The sequence below is a fragment of the Vipera ursinii genome (genome assembly GCF_947247035.1).
Source record: "Vipera ursinii genome assembly, chromosome: 1".
Taxonomy (NCBI): Eukaryota; Metazoa; Chordata; class Lepidosauria; order Squamata; family Viperidae; genus Vipera; species Vipera ursinii.
This window is the reverse complement of record NC_139512.1, coordinates 129,075,322-129,096,588: the sequence shown is the minus strand read 5'-3', so window position 1 is coordinate 129,096,588 and position 21,267 is coordinate 129,075,322. Positions and strand designations below refer to the sequence as shown.

Genomic DNA, 21,267 nt, shown 5'->3' with positions numbered 1-21,267 from the left:
GACCCATCCTCTTTAAATAACTTTCGTCCAGTCTCCAATCTTCGCTTCCTTGCGAAGGTTGTTGAGAGCGTGGTGGCGCACCAACTTCCTCAGATCCTGGATGAAGCGGTTTATCTAGACCCGTACCAATCGGGTTTCAGGCCGGGCTACAGCACGGAGACGGCATTGGTCGCTCTGATGAATGATCTCTGGAGAGCCCGGGACAGGGGCTATTCCTCTGTCCTAGTCTTATTAGACCTCTCGGCGGCTTTCGATACCATCGACCATGGTATCTTGCTGCGACGCCTCAGGGGACTGGGAGTGGGAGGCACGGTTCTGCGTTGGTTCTCCTCCTTTCTCCAGGGTCGCTCGCAGTCGGTGCTGACAGGGGGACAGAGGTCGACCCCGAGGCCTCTCGCTTGCGGAGTCCCTCAGGGGTCGGTCCTCTCGCCTCTCCTGTTCAACATCTACATGAAACCGCTGGGTGAGATCATTCGCAGTTTTGGAGTAGGGTTCCATCAGTATGCTGATGACACCCAGCTTTTTATCTCAACTCCAAACAATATCAGTGATGCCCTAGACGTGATGTCCCGCTGCCTGAAAGCGGTCCGGGAATGGATGGGGAGGAACAGGCTTCAACTGAACCCGGACAAGACTGAATGGCTGTACGTTCCGGCAAACCAGGATATTCAGAATGTCCCATTGCTTAACATCGGGGACATGTTACTACCCCCTGTTGATAGGGCCCGCAACCTGGGTGTCCTCCTAGACTCGCAGCTCTCCCTAGAAGACCACATAGGAGTTGTGACCAAGGGGGCCTTCTCCCGGGTTCGACTAGTTCGCCAACTACGGCCTTATCTAGACCTGGATTCCTTACGTACAGTCACCCATGCCCTTGTGACCTCTCGCCTAGACTATTGTAACGCTCTCTACATGGGGCTGCCCTTGAGATCCACTCGGAAGCTTCAGCTGGTGCAAAGTGCGGCGGCACGGACACTCTTGGGAGCCTCCCGATACTCCCATATCACACCTCTCCTCCGTGCGCTGCACTGGCTTCCGGTTGCCTTCCGAGTGAAGTTCAAGGTGCTAACAATGACATACAAAGCCCTACATGGCATGGGTCCGGACTACCTACGGGAGCACCTTCTGCCGATGTCAGCACCCCACCGTCCTGTGCGCTCCCACAGAGAGGGCCTCCTCAGGGTGCCACCGCTCAAGGAATGTCGGCTGGTGGCCCCCAGGGGGAGGGCATTCTCAGTGGGTGCGCCGGCCCTCTGGAACAGTTTACCAACCGAAATCCGGATGGCCCCCGACCTCCGTACCTTCCGTCGCGACTTAAAAACCTTCCTGTTCCAGCAGTCCGGCCTGGCATGATAGCGTTAATTGGGGTCCCAGTTTGTTTTCACTATTGTTTTTATTACTTTTTATTGTTCATCTGTATACCTTCCTCTGTACACCGCCCCGAGTCCCTCGGGAGAAGGGCGGTTTATAAAAACTAATAAATAAATAAATAAATAAATAAATAAATAAATAAACAACACAATGTACTGTATTTAATAGTAGGATGTTTTAGGTCTTGGCGTATTCGGGTCTTTTCCCGTGTAAGATTGAGAGTGTCTTGGTGATGTTTTGATGAGGTCCCACTTGTCATCTTCAGGCTGGTGTCTTCGCACAAGCACAAAGCCGAAGTGAGAAATCAGTTGAACTTGGCACACATCAGAAGGCTTCAGGCAATCTAAGGAGGTCTCCAAAACAATGTGTTTTTAACACATTACAACTGTTAATTGACAAACTAATTGTAATCCATCTCACATATAATCTGCATCTTCATAACCAATGTATCTTCCTCTCTATTTTCCCCTCCCCTGCACTCGACTCACCCCAATTTAAATCTTACATCAGTCTATAAACTGATGAAGTGGGCTGCTTTTTATTATTATGTTTTAATAAATTATCTTAGTTGGAGAAGATGCTACTGGACTCCCCATTTTTTCCACAATAGACTAATATCACTCATTGTAATGTTCTAACTATTTGGTATTTCTATTTTCAACTTTCTTTTCAGCATCAAAAGCTTTATGTTTACATCTTAACTACAGATACAGGAATCTTAGAATAATCTGATACAAAGTATGCATATAGATATTAATAGCATCTTAGATTGGAAGCAGAAGTCATCATAGTCCATTTCTATTTGTTTCTACACAGTATCATTCTGATCTTTAGCTATAATATTTGAATACTTTTTCTGTACTTTTCAAAAGCAAATATATCAATCCAGTTATGTCTGAAATGGTGTAAGGTTTCCTGCCTGAGCAGGGGGTTGGACTAGAAGACCTCCAAGGTCCCTTCCAGCTCTGTTATTCTATTATATTCTCACACCACACACTACAATGCTCACAAATTTTTACTTTCAGTATAATCCAGGAACTGGCTGGGCTTCTGTCTTTACAGCAGGTATCCTGACTGCTGATTCATCTTTAGCCAAACTAGTTTCCAACTAGTGAAAGTTGGCAAGGGCTCGTCAATCAGAAACCAGCTTGGCTAAAGTCTTTGCTTCTGAAGGGATCAGCCGTATTTGCCAACAAAACATCAGGAAAACAGCTGTCTACTCTAGACCACTGTCACTGAAACTTAGTCCCAATACTGAGATACCGGCTGTGAAAGTCTACACCAGACATGTCAAACTCGCGACATCATGTGACATCGCGCAACGTATCGGGACTAATTTGCCATTGCCGGCAATTGGGTGGGCGCGGCTTCCGCGTGAAGTGTCCGGCAGTTTGACACCCCTGGTCTACACCATTATAGAGAGGACATTCATTTAAATTATTTTTTCTAGTCGCTTATTTTCAAAATAAGAAATGCAGTTATCAAGCTACAAAGATAATGATGGGACTTGAAATTAGAACACTATCATTAAATGCTGGGTTGTAAGAAACAGAATTCTGCCGCAAATCTTGTTAAATCCTTGTGTAGCCACATATTGATATTGCATCCTGTGAATTTTAAAATGATTTTTGAAGAAAACCCTCACAACTACCGGTATATACTAATTAGCAAATGATTGTAACATGGTCAATTAGCAGCACTTACAAAGATCTTTTTTTTTCTTTTCCTTTTCACTAGGAATGCTGAATTCAATTCTTCATGAAGCCTACTCCTATATTATTTCATTAACACATTTGTTCCAGATTACCATTTGTGAAAAGAATGCATTTGTAAAAATTAATCAAAAAAAGCATGCCATGTTATTTACCTGCTAGAAGGAAGGCTAGAGAGATTCACTAAGTGTATCAACACGTTAAATGAAAATCAGAGATGGGAACAAATTATTCTTAATAATACTTAGCACATGTATAGAATGTAATGTCTTCAGCTGTAGCCCAATATTAACTAATTATCCTGAAGCACTTGCCTTCAAGGTTGATGAGAATTACCTATATTTAATATTAGGAATAACATGAATCCAAGGTGTTAAATAAGGCCTGTGATTTCAGGCAGATTTATGTATTATCTTGTTGGCAGCTCAGCTACATATCTGTGCCAGGTTACTATCATCAATAACTGCCAACCTTTTATCTGGTTAACTAAAGGTATTTTTATACCAGCTCATTATGCTCAGTTAGGCCTTGAAAACAGCATGTTTTATTGTGCTTCTTTCCAGGAACCTACCTTAGGTTTCTCAGTGTGATACTGAAATAATACTGAAAGCGCTTTTCTTTTACAGAGTTTTGTCTCTACAAATAATTTCATTTCTGACTCACCGGTGCATAGAACTGCTGTATGAATATCTGGCTGCCAGGACTCAGACCACAGTGTAAATAGACTGAATATGGATAATTTTTGCTTAGCAGGAATCAGGCTAGGAAGACTTAGTGTCCAGAAGCAGCCAGATATGTCTTGGAAAAGGCAGACTGTGATAAAAAAAAACCTTATGGTCATTTATCTGGGAATAATACTCCTGGATTTATATGGCTTACTTTTGAGTCGACATATATAAGACTTCACATGACAAGCATACAGGTTTGGCTTACAACAGTTTCTTTAGTGACTGTTCAAAGTTACAACCGCACTGAAAAAAATGACTTATGATCATTTTTCACACTTATGACCATTGCAGCATCCCTATCGTTACGTGATCTAAATTCAGATGCTGGGCATCTTATATTTAGGACGGTGGCACTGTCCCAAGGTCACCTTTTGTGACTTCTGACGAGCAGTCAATGGGGAAGCCAGATTCACTTAACGCCCATGTTACTAACTTAACTGCAGTCATTTCACTTAACAACTGTGGCAAGAAAGGTTGTAAAATGGGGGAAAACTCACTTAACAGTTGTCTTGCTTAACAGAAATTTTGGGTTCACTTGTGGCTGTAAGCCAAAGACTACCTGTATTTTTTTTTGTTTTATTTCTATTTCACCTTTAGTATTTTTTATAAATAACTCAAGATGGTGAACACATACAATACAATTCCCCACAACAACTCTGTGATGTAGATTAGGGAGTGACTGGCCCAAAGTCACCCAGGTGGCCTTCATGCCTAAGGCGGGACTAGAACTCACAGTCTCCTGGTTTCTACCAGACCAAACCGGCTATCACTAAAGATCTATAATTCTTTAGGTTTCCTTCCTTCCTTAAAATGATGATCTTGGTAGTAGAACTGAAAGTGGATATTATTTAAGCCCCAAGTACCACTTTACACTCCTAAAATAAAAAGAAAACCCTATGGAGTAGAAACAAATGGGGAAAATCAAAGAACAAAATACATGAAAACAAAATTGATCATAGCGCTGAAGTAGATGTATATTACAAGAACCATATAAGTAAAAAATACATCATACAGTACAATAATAATAACTTTCCAAGCAAGAAGCCAAACACATATATGCATTCTTACGCGATATTGTTTTTGAAGAGAATGCTTAAAGCAGACATGTCAAACACAAGGCCCGGGGGCCGGATCCGGCCCGCGAAGTGGTTTCATGTGGCCCGTGAAGCCATCCTGGAAACAGTGAGGGAACGGCCCCCACTGCCTTGGCCCTGGCCCAGAGACCCTCCTTCTGCCAGAGACCCTCAGATCTGTCCCACTCCTGCCCAGGCCCCCATGATGCGAACGATGTAGAGCTGGCCACGCCCACCCAGTAGGCCATACGCACTCTAGCTATGCCTACCCAGCCCCCTGAGGGCAACCGCAATGCTGATGCGGCCCTCAATGAAATTGAGTTTGACACCCCTGGCTTAAAGCATTGCTAATTCTAACCACTGTTTACAAATCACAGTGTCATAAAATCAAACAAACCAACATAGAGCTCCATGCTATGTGTATTCAAATGAAGTCCAATGTCTTGGTTAAATTCTAAATGATCACAACTAAACTAGCTGATGATTTTTCATTCAATCAATTCAAGCTTGAGTTTTCTGAACCACCACGCTTAATATTCATGTAACCATGTCTCCTTTAACATTAATTCTGTTTTCTATATAAAGATGTTAATATTCAACTGAAGGTTAAAAAAAACCCAGAGGGTAATAAAATTGACAGCATTAATTCTTAGAGCTTTAGGATTGGCATCATAACCTTTCTTTTATTTTGCTGGCAAGTATTTCATGCATGATTTTCCAGTTTGCTGCATTGATTTCAACAGCAGGCAAGTCATTTTGAATGTCATCAATCTGCATTATTATAAAGCTCATTCTGAACCTCTGGAAAATAATACAGCAAATTGGTTGAAAAATAATAGACTTAAAAGAAGAATAATTCTAATTAGGTGACGAACTGGTATAATTTCAGGTAATTCACTTTGTGTATTTATTCTTTAGACTTCATCTACTCTATCATCTTTTGTCATTCTGAAACCTTACCACTGCTGCTTTTCAAATCACCACCACCACAGAAATGATAGATTAATGGACCAATGACATTTAAGTAACATTAGTGCTAAAGCAAGTGATATGTTCTTGGTGAAATAACAGGAACTGGTCATGATATTAACTGCTTCATAGCTTTAACAATGGCAAAGAAATTAACTTTTGTTTCTTAGTAAATTTCTGTACCCAAACCTAAAAAAACAACCCCACACACAACTCAGAGCTGCCTAAATTTTCACTATCTTAGGCATGTATAGATATCCAGTGGAAAACTTGATAAAAACTACTTTTTTGTCATCCTGGTAAATGCCATGAAAACCAAGCTGGGTGTCTTTGGGCCAGTCACTTTCTTTGAGCCCAATCCACTTTACAGGTTTGTTTTTTGTGGGGGAAATAGGAGTGTTGTAAGTGTTCACTGCCTTGGGTTATTTATAAAGTAATGATGGTGGGCTAAAAAAAGGAATAAATAAATGTTCCAAAGGGTAGGGGAAAATTCAATTTACTATTTGTTAGGTAGGAAATATATCAATTTCTTTCCAACTAGAAACATAAAATATTATCCTACGGTATAAAATTATGTATATGTTTTCATGACTAAAATGGACTTAGATTAGGGAAGTTCAAAGTCAGGGTCACACTTGATTGTGAACCTCACTACAGTATCTGATTTTGGATCAGTCAGTTTCCTCAGCTCAAGAAATTTCAAGTGGCTCTGAGATCCATTTATGTATATTTAAGCTACTTAAAGAAACAGAATATAAATGTAATATTATATACCATAATTTCTATCAATTTGTGCTAAAATCACTTCCAACAATAATTTAAATATATTAAATACAAATGTATCAAATTGAGGAAAAAATAAGGAACCAATTTCAATACCATCAGAGTGACAAAGCACCTCATTCACCACTATTACATCTTACTAAAAATTGTTTGCACAATTATTTCCGCAAGACTCAGAAAAAGTCACAATAGAATAGAATATGATTCAAAGAGTCAACAGACTGTACTATAAGGTTCCTTCTGCTAAGGGAATCTTTCTTTTGAAATTATACTCAAAAAGTGCTGATGTCCAGTTGCGTTAGCATAAAAGAACTGCAGTATTTATGAACTGCTTAGTTGCTTGTAATTACTAATTTAAAACGTATGGTTTTCCAGTTTGACTCCTACAGAAATTCTACTAAATTCAATTTGTGATTCCCTATTCAGAGTCCTTTTCCTAAGCAATGCTACAGCCTACTCATAATCAAAAACCATTAAGAACTCGTAATATATCCAGTGACACAGTCTGTCAACAATGTCCCATTTCAGAAAGATTGATCACTATCAGTCAGTGTTTGCAAGATCAGGCTACTTGAGGCAGACAATTTAGTTTTAGCCAATAATAGCCTAGTCTCTATTTTATTTATCCCCATTTCTTGCACAGTATGCTGATGCATTAGGAATGCACTAGGATCAAGAGGAACTAAAGAGCCTCTTGTTGCGAGTGAAGAAGGAGAGTGCAAAACTTGGGTTGAAACTAAACATTAAGAAAACCAAGATCATGGCATCCGGCCATCTCAATTCCTGGCAAATAGATGGGGAAGAAATGGAGGTAGTGACAGATTTTATTTTCCTGGGCTCCAAGATCACTGCAGATGGGGACTGTAGCCAAGAAATTAAAAGACGCTTGCTCCTTGGGAGGAAAGCCATGGCAAATCTAGACAGCACACTAAAAAGCAGAGACATCACCCTGTCAACAAAAGTGCGTATAGTCAAGGCTATGGTCTTCCCAGTTGCAATGTATGGCAGTGAAATCTGGACCATAAGAAAGGCTGAGCGCCAAAGAATTGAAGCCTTTGAACTAAGGTGCTGGAGAAGATTCCTGCAAGTTCCTTGGACTGCAAGGCGATGAAACCGGTCAGTCCTAGAGGAGATCAACCCTGACTGCTCTTTAGAAGGCCAGATCCTGAAGCTAAAACTCAAATACTTTGGCCACCTAATGAGAAGGAAGGACTCACTGGAGAAGAGCCTAATGCTGGGAAAGATTGAGGGCAATAGAAGAAGGGGACGACAGAGAATGAGGTGGCTGGATGGAGTCACTGAAGCAGTAGGCGTGAGCTTAAATGGACTCCAGAAGATGGTAGAGGACAGGAAGGCCTGGAGGAACATTGTCCATAGGGTCGCGATGGGTCGGACACGACTTCGCAACTAACAACAACAAGGATCACTTTCTTTCAAGTTTGGTTTGAATTGCCTCAACTGATCCATTGGTTTAACTGGGATCATAACAGCGAACTGCATCAGTGGCTCAACCTCAAGTAATTTTAAAGCCGTTGAAATGTATCCCATATGTTTCAAATAGAGAAAGTAATAATTAACGAATTCCCTTAAGAATTTAATTAAACATGAATAATGCAGACATTCTGGTTACCTGCAAATTGAAACCCAAACACTAAATATTTGAAACATACCATCTTGAGGAGTCCTTGGTGTTCTTTGAGCTGGGTTTTTTTCTTGCAGACGTTTCATTACTCAGTGATGATCATGTTGTTACCTAGTTTGGGTAGTGAAGGAAGGAAACAACCAAGCTCAGAGGGCATTAAGGACCCCCTCATTTCAAACCTGAGCTACAAATATTCTCCCTCATTGGAACATATCATTTTCTTAATATTATGAAGCTCAATGCTAGAGACAGGGGTTTTTGGTTTTCTGCAAAATTCATAATCTTAGTTTCTTCAAAGTTCATCTGTAGTAAAAGATCTTTGCAGAAATGAAACACAGCTTTCCTTGGTCCCTCTGGCTATTTAAGATTATGATAAAACTACTCCATCTGCCACATATATATTTGCTAACTAACTTTGGGAGATGATGCTTTTCTCTGGTTAAAACTCCCATATTGAGTTGATGTACCAATTGTCCTCGTTTAATTCTTTCTAGCTTGAATTGCTTTTGTAATCTAGACAAAATGTCTATATGCTCTATTCTAACACTCATTTCTGTGAAAATCCTTCATATACTAACACAATATTATATTAATGTATTGTAGTGGTCATGTTTGAATCATATCAAAACCTCCTTCTAGAGAAATTATTTCTCCAAATTACATACAGATTCCATTAAATCAATCTGACTTTTACAAAACCTACCTTCTTTACTAAGCACATTGAGAAAAATAAAGCATGTTGGACTAGAAGACCTCCAAGGTCCCTTCCAATTTTGTTGCTGCTACTGCTGCTGTTATTCATTAAAGAGAAAGTAAGATTCTGATAGAAAAAAATACAGGTAATCCTTGACTTATCACCACAATTGAGCCCAAAATTTGTGTTGCTAAGTGAGACAGTTGAGTTTTGCCCCATTTTATGACCTTTCGTGCCACAGTTGTTAAGCGAATCACTGCAGTGGTTAAGTTAGTAGCAGGGTTATTAAGGGAATCTGGCTCCCTCATTGCCTTTGCTTATCAGAAGGGTGCATAAGGTGATCACATGATCCTAGAACACTTGGTTGGTTGGTTGTTTTCTTGCAAATGTTTCATTACCAATCTAGGTAACATCATCAGTGCTGGGTTAAGCTTAAGGTTACCAGTGATGTTACCTAGTTTGGTAATGAAACGTCTGCAAGAAAATAACCAAGCTCAGACAGCACCAAGGAACCCACAGAAAATAAGATTCTCCATTTATGCATGAAGACGTGTACACGACAGAATTATACAACACAGGAAAATAAAACCCAATGCTCCAAATAGAAATAAGCTTCAAATTCATTTGAAAATTAATTAGGCTCAAAAGTCTTTCAATGATAATTAAAGTTTAAGTACAGAGTTTTTCTACCTTAATCCTCTCCCTATTATACTGGTTTTTCAGCTTAAGCTTTTGGAGGTATTACTTCCTTTCTTAACACCAAGAGCTAATTTACTTTATCAGTTTTCAGAACACTACGTTTCAGACTTTTTCTAGTCTATTTTGCAGTCTACCACCGATATAGTGAAGCTACTATACAACCTTATTCTGACATATTTTTAATACCATAAAATTAAATTGGTCATAAAATCTTTGAAATACACAATAGGGACAGGAACTGATTGCCTCCCATTACCTGTGAAAATTCATACCTAATAACTTCAATGGAGAAGCATCAGCTCCCAACTGTGATATGAATCTGATCTCATGCAAAGAAAAATAGGAGAACTGTAGCTAGAAATACTTCTGGGGAAATATCTTTAAATGTACAGCCTAGATGGCAGAAGTGAGAGGCAGGACATAATTGAAATCTTTAAATATATTAAAGGTGTGAGGTAAGGTTCTAGAAGGCAGTATTTTCAATATTGAGCAAAAATCAAGAACACGGGGACATAACCTTAAACTGACAGGATGGAAGTTCAGTAGAATGAATGAAATTACAGAAAGAGTAGTGGAAGCTTGGAACTTCCAGTGGAGGTAATGGGCCAATTGCCAGTAACTGAGTTTAAACATGCTTGGGATAAGCACATGACCATCATCTGGCAAAAATTTAAAAAAAATAACAATTAAAAATTAATTACTTAAAAAGAAAAAAAAAACAAATTCAAAGGGCAGACTCAATGAACTCAATCTTCCAATCATGTCAGCCCATTTTTTTCTGATCGTTTAAGTTTATTCTCTTTTTATATTTTCAATAAGATATTTAAGAATACCTATCTTCTATCCTATGGAATTCTCATACTAGGTTTATCTGTAGGACTTCCCCTCCTGTCCTCTCCTGGAGAAAAAAAACAACTATATTGAAGCAATTTTGGAAGAGTACAAATACACTATCCAGAGAGAGAAGCTAAAGATATAGAATATTTTATTTGACCAAGTGGGATGAGACACACAAGGAATTTGTCTTTGGTGCAGAAGCTGTCAGTGTACATGCAAAATAATAGCATAATAACAATCATAATAATGATACCAATAAGAGAAGATAGCAGAAAAGATGAAAAGGTTAATAATAATAAAAAAGTCATACCACATGGGTAAATATACTTAGGCATAAAGAAAGCATTTAATTTCCTTTATAGCTTTGCTGCTAAATCAAGGTCTCCAAATGAAAAACAAAAGATGCTCCAGTACTGGTTGGCTGTAGATTGCTATATATGGGTTGTGTTGGACAAGCAAGTGCTATTACAGGAAGAGAATGATTTACAGTTGAAAGAGTTTGTTCTCCAAGCCATTTTAACCAACCTTACATACAGGTAGATCCCCAGGTTAAGACTGTCCGAGTTACAAACAACTCAAATTTATGAATGGATTCCCTATTGCTAAAAATAGCAATCTATTTTTCGGGTCCTTCCTTGACCCGACAAGGCACTGAAGCTACACAACGTTTTCATGAAACGCTGAAGGCAGGTAATGTTTTCATGACTCTTACAAAGTAGTGTGTCCATTTTTAATAGGCAACCTGTTTTCAGAACTTCATGAAAACATTGTTTGTCTCAGTGGTTCGTGGGCTCCAAGAAAGAGAACGCCATCTGCCAATTTTACTCAGATCACATTGCTGTTTCTTGAGTGTTTTATATGCATAGAAAGGTAAAATAAATACTATAAGCTAAGACAAATATTTGACTAACTTATGCTAAATAGCCTGTTCCAATTTACATACAAATTTGACTTAAATACAGGAACAGATCTCGTTCATAACCCAAGGACTGCCTGTACTGAAAGAAAATCTCTAAAAATGAAACATCCTGCCAGATTATCTGTTCTAATATTCTGCATCGTGTGTGTTTGTGTGAGTGTGTGCGTGTGCATGCGTGCACAAACATGGCATTGTGTAGTCTATTTCCTATTTTCAAATTGCCCAAGAACTGTAGACCAAAAACGGCTCTGCCACATGTGGGAGCCCATGAAGCTTTGTCATTCTCACAAGGAAGTTATCAACCTTTGTATAAAGATTTCAAAGCAACATTTTGTCTCTTCCATCAGAACAACATTTCTTCCCCCGCAAAAAGCTATAAGTCAAGTTCATCAGCAGATACTTGTGAAAAATAAAGGGAAGAATCAGAAAGATTCTTCACTGAAAGTCAACCAACCAATCCTTGGCTTTTCTTGCTACATTGGATAATAACTGAGCGCTTGACTGGCTGAAAGCAGCTTCCAGTTTGTCATGATGAACATGAAACAATTTTTTGTATGCATTCAAGCAATGGTGTGAATACACAGTAATAATGAAAATCTCTGAGAGCTAAGATTGTTAGAGCTAAGTTAGAAGCTTATAGCACTTTGGGTTTTGTTAAATATTTTGCCTGAAGAAAAAAATAGGCATTAAGTCACCATTTCATTGCCTACTCCAATTATCTCACCTCAAACCAGGAACACTATGCTTTTAGTGCAACTATATATTTTCTCCAATCAGTCATATGCAAGCTACAATGGATAACTCCACAAACAGAACATCAAGATAAACACTATGAAATAAAGAATAAACTTTTTAACATTCATATAAGAATAGCTAACACAATAGGCATGAGTACATAGGATTCTTCCAAAGATTATAGAATGCTTGTCGATGTAGGTTATATATAATTTAACATATATATAATTACAACTGATGTTTACTTCCCCAATTTCATAAGCTTTTCAGCTGCAGGTTTTAAAAAAATCAGATTCTGAATTTACAAATTAGCCAGTTGTTTTTTTTAAAAAATTGCATGGATGCATGCATTTATAACATGACATACAATGTACAGATTTTCAATGCAAGTATCAAGTTAGAACATGTTTCTGATCTGACATCTTTGATCTATGTTATTCAAACTATTTTGCTGCAGTGAAATGGACTTATTTATGGTTAAAAATGGGGCTTGCATCACTATATTATTTCCACGAAAACTGACAGAAGCAGCTTTATAATTCATTGCATAGTTGACTAAATAGTGTCAAGCCAATGCAGAAATTGTCAAATTTCAGAATATCAGAAAACATATCCTATGTACTGTTGAAAAAAGACCTTTTGAATCAATGTAAATTTTGAATAAGAATAAAATACGGAACAAATAGTTATCCTTCAGGTAATATAGCCACATGATTTCAGAAAGTACAAATTTGAAGAAAAGATTCTAAGAGCAATAGAAATTGCATGCTTGACAATTAATTTTAAAAACCTTAAAACAAGAAGCTACTTCTCTTTCCAAGGAAGAGGATTCATTACAAATATTAACACTACTATAGAGTACAGGGTCTTTGGACATTTAAGGTAAGTATAAGAGTGCATAACATCAGACATGTCACTGGAAGGAAAAATCACAAAACTGCATTTCACTTCTATTGACCATGTCATGTGGAGAATTCACTGGAGAAAGCAATTATGTTGAGAAGAGTTAGTGGTAAATGGAAACCAGGCCACCAACAAACTCAATGGCTGGACAGTCAAAAGCTGACACCAGCCAGAGCACAGAAAAACTCAAAAAAGCAGTGTAAGATTGGAAGACATGGAGAGATCTGGCTAATAGAATCACCAAGAGTTGGACACGAATGAATGAATAACATTGCCATCATAGAGTACAGATAGTCCTCAACTTACAGCCATTCGTTTAGTGACTGTTCGAAGTTACAATAGCACTGAAAAAAGTCACTTATAACCAGTTTTCACACTTACAACTGTCACGGCCTCTCCCACAGTCACACGATCAAAATTCAGGTACTCGGCAACTGGCATGTATTTATGACAGTTGCGCTGTCCTGGGGTCATGTGATCACATTCTGTAACCTTCCCAACCAGCTTCCGACAAGCAAAGCCAATGGAAAAAGCCAAATTCACTTAATGACTGAATAATTCACTTAACTGCAGTGATTTGCTTAACAACTGTGGCAAAAAGGTCATAAAATGAAGCAAAACTCACTAAACTGTCTTGCTTAGCAACATAAATTTTGGGCTCAGTTGTAAGTTGAGTATTATGGTATACTATTATATAGTATTATATATTTATTTATTAATATTATGAGGTCTTCTTTCATATTACAGTATAATTCAAGCTCTAGTGCTAATTTAAAACTGTTGTGTAGAAGCTGGCTATCATTTAAGATTCAGAAATATAGAACCATAAGGACATTGAGAGACATAAGAATTTTCTGTCCAGAAGAAAGTCAGGCAGAAAGGAGAAATAAAAAATATACCATAAACAGAGGGGGGGGGGCTTGGACATAAATTTTCCGGTCAAGGACAACACTGGAGGTTAAGGAAATTTTCAAAAAGAAAACAATCTCATTTGGATGAGACAAAATACAAAATAAAATTCTTTTTAGTGTTTTTATAGTTTTAAAATGTTTTTAGTATTTTAATTGCAATATTTTTTTTGAATTTTAGGCTGCCTATAATCATTCACTGAAATTTGCAGCTACGGATATATGGATGGATGAAGGTGCTGCAGACTGGAAAACTATTGTGGATTTATAAGGAAGTTTTACCTGAATTATGAATTAAGAAAGATGTATGGGAAATGGAAGATAATAATAATAGAGGAAGCTTACCAGCAAATAGCTAGCATCTTCAAAAATAATTAGTTCCATTAGAAAGGCTAAAGCACAAAAGGAATGTAAGATTTTCACAAACAACATAAAAGGACCTTCCTGGTTGTCAGTGATATGATCTCCCATCTCCTTTACAGCCTGAGAAACTAGATAAGAAGGGGTCTGTGCCCATTAGCAGCTATGGGCTATGCTTTCTCTTACCTGACTGTTCCATTTCTAACCAGCATCTTTTCACCTGTTTCTCAAGGGCTTTCTCACACATTATTACAATCTGTGTTCAAATGGAAGTAAGCAAAACAACTGGCAAAAACAGTGAGCTTTTGGAAAAGAATGCCAACAACTGCTTGGTAGGAGCCAGCATTGATTTATTGAGAATAAATTATGACCTACCAACTTGGTATGTTTTCTTTGATAAAACGACCAGTTTACCTGACCACAGGAATGTGATGGACATGATGCATTTTGATTTCAACAAAAGGATTTGACAAAGTATCCCACTAGATTATAGCTGGGAATATAGCGAAGTGTGGGCTAGACTACATCACCATTAGACGGATGGAGAAATTGTTAAACAATTATACCAAACAATTGTTAAACAATTATATCAAAGTTTATGCATCAATTACATACAACTTGTAGTATGTCTAATACAAAGGATTAAAAAATACAACTAACACAGCTCCCTGAACCAAACCAGCAATCCTAACACTGAGAAAAAGCTTGACAGGGTCCAAAGACACCCTAGTTCCAGGTCTGGGAACACAGCCATGTTTTAAGGGACTTCTGGAACCCTTGGGGAATGGAATCAATGCATATCACCAGGGGATGTTTTGCTACAGAAGGTAGGGGCTGCAATAGAGAAGACATGCTTCTTTGGTCCCACAAAATTGTTATTATAATTGAAGGGATTGGAGCATACCCACTCTGCCAGAATGCACTGGATAGACATAAAAAAATGGTAATAGGCCCCGTGCTTTGAAGAATATCTAGCACTCTGAATTTGCACCGAGAAGCAAACAGGTAACCAATGCAGTTTGTATAGCAGCAAATGCTACAAGCAAATACTAGAGCCAGTTTTGTCTAGTGGTTAAGGTACCAGGTTAGAAAAGTGGGAAACCATGAGGTATACTTCTGCCTTAGCCATAAACGCTAGCTGGGGGACTTCGGGCCACTCACTCTCTCTCAGCCTAACCTACCTCATGGGGGTAACTGTTGTGGAAAAAAATAGGAGGGTGGTGGTGTGTTGGATGTTTTGCCACCTTGAGTTGTTTGTAAAAATAATAAAATGAGCATAATGAGAAACACTCATTACTGCTCATACTGCTCCATTTGGACCCAGCATGGTCTTCAAGGGCAACAGCATGTAGAGTACATGGTAGTCCATTTATGAGATGACTAGGGCATGAGTGACTATCTAAAGCAGGGGTCTTCAAACCTGGTCCTTTTATGACTTATGGACTTCAACTCCCAGAATTCCTCAGCCAGCGTGCCTGGCTGAGGAATTCTGAGAGTTGAAGTCCACAAGTCATAAAAGGGCAAAATTTGAAGACCCCTGATCTAAAGAGCCTTCTGGTCAAGGAAAAAATGCAACTGTTGCATAGGATAAACTCATGCAATGGCCTACCTGGCCACAACTACCACCTGCTCTGTCTTTATCACTAATTTTGGAGGAGGGATTAGAAAAGTGAGATTAGCAGATTTGTGGACAGTAGAAAGTGAGGCCCATTGTAATTTATTCAACTAAAATTAATAGAACTATAGCTTCATACAATATGCAAACCAAACAACACAGTAGGGAAGAGGAGTCAGACTGTAATAGACAAGCTGAAAAATGGTATCCAAATAATATCACAGGGGAATTCTCAAAGATGTTTTTGTAATGAAGCTGAAATTATATCTACACCTGCTCATCTTAGAAGAATTTTCCATCTGTGGTCTGAGAACTATTTGCATCCAAGGACCTAGTAAAAGTGTCTCTAATCTCTACAAAACTAGCTGAGGTGCTCTTCCAGAGTAGCAGTAATGTATCAGAAGGAAACGGTTCACAACATGAGTCTTCTTTCAATAAATACTTTTGGTAAAATTCTTAGATGTTGCACGAAGAATGTATTTTACAAAGGAATGAAACATTAGTGGTTGTCTTTAGCACTATATAAATGACTCTATAGATAAGGACTATTTTATAGGTTTTCACTTGGATTTCTGTCTTTTCAAGTCGACAGTTAAAGCTCATATTTGATACAAGGATCAGTGAAGATCAACCAATTCTAATTTACCAAAGATGGCCAGTTCCCTATTGTGTAGGAGGAAAATAAAACTTAAATGAAGAGGGAGAAAGAAAGCAAGGCAGAAATATTTTGTTTGCTTTATTCAGAATACTGTAGTGGATTATCATTCCATCATTCTGTATTAGACCTGTACTTCTGACGTAATAATGTCAGAAAATTAAAAAGATTTTAATATTATCTGTCAAGAGTTTAAAGGCACTTTAGTTCTATTCAGTAATTCACACATTCACTTTTCATTGTTCATGTTAAGAGTTTTACAGAATCTACTCAGAGTTCTAAAAGCTTTTTCTTCCACTACAAAAAAGAGCTCAATTTTAAAAAGTTAGTATGATTAAACAGTTTGTGGTGTTCTCTGCATTTAAAGCATGCATACTTTTCCTAGATAATTCTCAATGTGGAGTGATAAAGCTTTTCTACTCAATGTTCAGAACTTCAAAGCTAACTCAATTATCCCAAAACCTTCAGTGAAAAAGCTCATATATGAAATGTAACCACGCACAGAGTGATCTTACAGAAGGGAAAGGGCAGCCATAGCTCCAGAATTGCTTCTCATTTTAGTGCCTCCCAGAGCTCACGTTGTCAACTACATTTTATCCTATAGATCCAGAGTTTAACAATTGAATTGGGGAGGGAGGGGGAACTAGAACAGATATAGTATAGCCTTGTCAATCAAGTTTTTCTCCTAGTTAACAGAGTTTGCTACTTCACTGTAATAACAGTAAGCATTATAATATTAAAAAACAAGTCTACAAAATGACAGAGGAAATGGAAAAAAAACAAGCACTCACTAAGTGTTCCTGTTTTGAGACTGAGGTAGGGGAAAAGTCCAGAGAATCAAGGGAAGTAGAAAACAAATAGTGAGGAATGTGTTGCATTTGCAGGCCAGGTCACAAATCTAAGCACCCACGTAAATTTCAGCTATCAATCTTCCATCCTCACCTCTTTTAAGAAAATACTTGCAATTCTTACACACAGTACTAGCTATTTTTAACCAGAATTTGTAGAATTGTCCTTTACATAAAATGAAAACTAAATCCACATCGTAAGCCAATAGAGTGAGAAATCTGAACAAATATAATTAAGATCAAGCCAAAAGCAATTCTATGGATCTGGGAGTCCATCCAAGTGGGATTTACTGCTGAGTAATCCCACATCAGAATAGGATGTAAGCAGCCGGAGCTTGGTGGGTTTTGTTGTTGTTGCTTGGAAGCAGGTTCGAAGCACTATCTCCAACAATTAACCTTTAAGCTATATGCACATTTACCCCGGGAGAAATGCCCCCTCCACACACACACACACACACACACACACACACACTGAAGAAATACTTTCAAGCAGGCAGAAGATTACACAATTGCGTACAACTAACTAGCCTTGACTAAGAGGTGAGCAGATCTCTGCTTTCATTGTTAAGGGGTCTTGTTTTGCAGAGGAGCAAAATACACGCAGGAGATTCTTCCCCAGATGCAACTGAGAGCCAACACCTGGTACTGCCACAGGCATCCCGCCTCGCAGAGAATAGGTGATGACTTCCCCCCCGGTTCCCAATTAAACGCAATCGCAAAAAAAAAGAAAGAAAGAAAGAGTTAACAAACGGTACTGGGGCGGGGAACGGGCAAAGCCTCGGGAGTCGTTGAGCAGGAAGGGTGCGGGGGGGTCTCTTGGAGGCAACCGCCCGCCAACTCTCCCGTGCAAGAGAGCCTGGCAAGCTCCAACCGCAGCGCCTCCCGTGAGCCACCCTCCCCCGCCCCTGCCTCCCGAGGCCAAAGAAGTTTTAACTTCTGGCGCTGCCAGAGCTCCCGCCTAACTTGCGCCGGCTGCTTCTGGATGACACTCGGGCGACAGCCGCGCACGCACACGCATGCACACACACACACACACACCCGCCCCGACTGTCCCACAACCAGCTCTCTCCCCGGGTTCCAAGCCAAGCGCCCGCAGGAAAAACTCGTCCGCTGCCCACTGCATCCGTCAAGTAATCGTCCTCCCAAAGGAGAACCCTCCCCGCGGATGCCGGGTGCTTACCCAAAGAGTAAGCAGTAGCAGCAGCAGCGTTCTCCTTCCGCAGACCGGAGCCCCTTTGAAGCTGCGCCCCGGCTGAGCCATAGTAACCCAGCCTTGCTCCGGCTTCAGCTCCGGCTCCCGCTCGCGCTGGAAGAACGAGCGGCTGCTGCCACGTCTGGTTAGGCATGCGCAATCCACGGGGAGAAGAAAAAAACAAAACCGCTGCTATACCGTACTGGAGCCGAAGAGTGAGCGGCGAGGTGCATGCTGGGAGCTGTAGTCTCTGCCGGATGAGCGGCTCGGGTAGGGCGAGGAAACAGGTGGCAGTAAGACTCGGAACGCCCGTCCGCCGCCGAATGGAAGGCGCTCATTCACGGGGGGAGAGGGGAAATGGGGGGGGGGGGGAAGAAGCACAGTGACTTGGAGCAAAGATGCGTCCCTCCGAATAGGTTGAGAACGACGGAGGAACTGTATCAACCGGGAAAGCCTGGGTTCAAATCTCATCCCAGATCAGAGTCCTTCTATCTAAACTGACTGCTTTTATGGGGTTTTTTCCCTTCGGTGATGGTTTTTTTTTAATACAGGTAGACCTCGACTTACAACAGTTCATTTAGTGACAGTTCATTTAGTGACCGTTCAAAGTTACAACGGCACTGAAAAATGTGACCTATGACCATTTTTCACAGTTACAACCTTTGCAGTATCCCCATGGTCATGTGATCAAAATTCAGATTTATTTAATTTAATTTAATTTAATTTGTATACCGCTTATCAACTGACTCATATTTATGACCGTTGCTGTGTCTCAAGGTCATGTGATCACCTTTTGCAAGCTTTTGACAAACGAAGTCAATGGGGAAGCTAGTTTCACTTAACAACCGGGTTACTAACTTATCAACTGCAGTGATTCAGTTAACCGCTGTGGCAGGAAAAGTTGTAAAATGGGGCAAAATTCACTTAACAAATGTCTCACATAACAACATAAATTTTGGGCTCAGTTGTGGTTGTAAGTCGAGGACTACCTATAATGGCTAGGGTTTTGACCCCCTTTCTCCTTTTATGATCTGTAGGTAACATGTCTTACCTTGGGTTAGTCTTCTGTAGAGGTGTCAATGGCCCGGCAAACAGATGATAAAAACAGCCAGGTTTCTATTCCAATCTTTAGGTTTGTTTTTTTTTAAAAAATAATAATTCTAAAACGCTTTTTGATAGCAGTCCATAATTTTGCACTTATATCAGACCCAGATTGTTGGGGGCAATAAGCTGACTTTGTAATAATGCCGCTTGGGGGGGCGAAAGCCCTAATAAGCAGGCATATACATAGAATGAAGGCTATTGCTAAGCACATTTGATTTGTGCTTAGATTGTAAGCCGCCCTGAGTCTTCGGAGAAGGGCGGGATATAAATGGGATTAAAAAAAAAATTCAGATGTATTGACTTGCATACCTATTCTGCTAGTAAATTAGAGTTCTAAATTGTTAATGGGGCTTTTACATGATAGGAGTTCAGGATAGCATACAGAGTTTTCTCCTTCAATTCTTCTCCCCAGCAACAACCCTGTAAGGTAAGTTGAGTTGAGAGAATGACTGGCCCAAATTAATGAACTAATTTTCCATGGAGGACAGTCTGTCACCCCATGGCAATCTTACACTCTTTTTCAAATATATACAGAACTGTAACTCATTATAACTTTATGGCCTTTAAAAGAATATTACAAAGTCAGCCCCCACTGTTCTGTTTAAATTAAGACAGCCATCCAAGAACTTAAAAACGTGTTTATAGTCTCACATAATTCAGTATATTCTATTAGATCTTTGAAGTTTTCCCTTCCATATTTCCCATCACATATCCCTAAAAGCATTCCAAGTATTTTAACAAACAGCTTGTTAGACAAGGCTGTCTATTGTGTGTCTATTGTGGCAAGCAATTAGCTGAGCTTTTGAACCTTGCTACCTGGGTTCCTTTTATTAGGTAAAACATACTTTATGCTACAAAACAATCTCTAGGCAACTCTCAATAAGAACCATTCTACTCAGTGGTGGGATTCAAATATGTGAACAACCGGTTCTCTGTGTGGATGCTGCTTCTGGAAGTCCTTTCGGGGCCTGGGCAACAAAAAATTAGCTACTGGTTCTGCCGAAGTGGTGCGAACTGGCTGAATCCCACCATTGATTCCACTGCATTGTAGTTACTTTAAACCACATCTAGACCCTACCAGTAAATATATTATTCTGGCTTTCAGGTATTTTAAAAGAAGATAGTATAAGGGTTGATTAGAAATGTTGCTCTTAATTAGTGTGTTCTATTTAAGGCACTGCTCCAGTTTTCTCATTCTAACTATAAAGGTAAAGGTAAAGGTTCCCCTGCACATGCATGCTAGTCATTTCCAACTCTAGGGGCCAGTGCTTATCTCCGTTTCAAAGCCGAAGAGCCAGCGCTTGTCCGAGGACGTCTGCCTGGTCATGTGGCCGGCATGACTAGACGCCAAAGGCGCACGGAACGCTGTTACCTTCCCACCGTAGTGGTCCCTATTTTTCTACTTGCATTTTTACGTGCTTTCAAACTGCTAGGTTGGCAGAAGCTGGGACGAGTAACAGGCGCTCACTCTGTTACGCGGCACTCGGGATTCGACCCGCCAAACTGCCAACCATCTGATC

General features: G+C 39.6%; 1 protein-coding gene across 3 annotated transcripts in view; it reads right to left on the bottom strand.

The window, feature by feature from the left end:
* The window catches only part of PDIA5 (protein disulfide isomerase family A member 5), a 255,436-nt gene extending 236,640 nt beyond the window's left edge, over positions 1–18,796 (bottom strand). For all 3 annotated transcript variants that reach the window (XM_083349866.1, XM_083349868.1, XM_083349867.1), the window contains exon 1: positions 18,632–18,796. In XM_083349866.1, coding sequence (XP_083205992.1) covers positions 18,632–18,712 — 81 coding nt within the window. In that variant the 5' untranslated portion in view covers positions 18,713–18,796. The remainder of the gene's footprint in view (positions 1–18,631) is intronic.
* Positions 18,797–21,267: the final 2,471 nt, after the last annotated feature.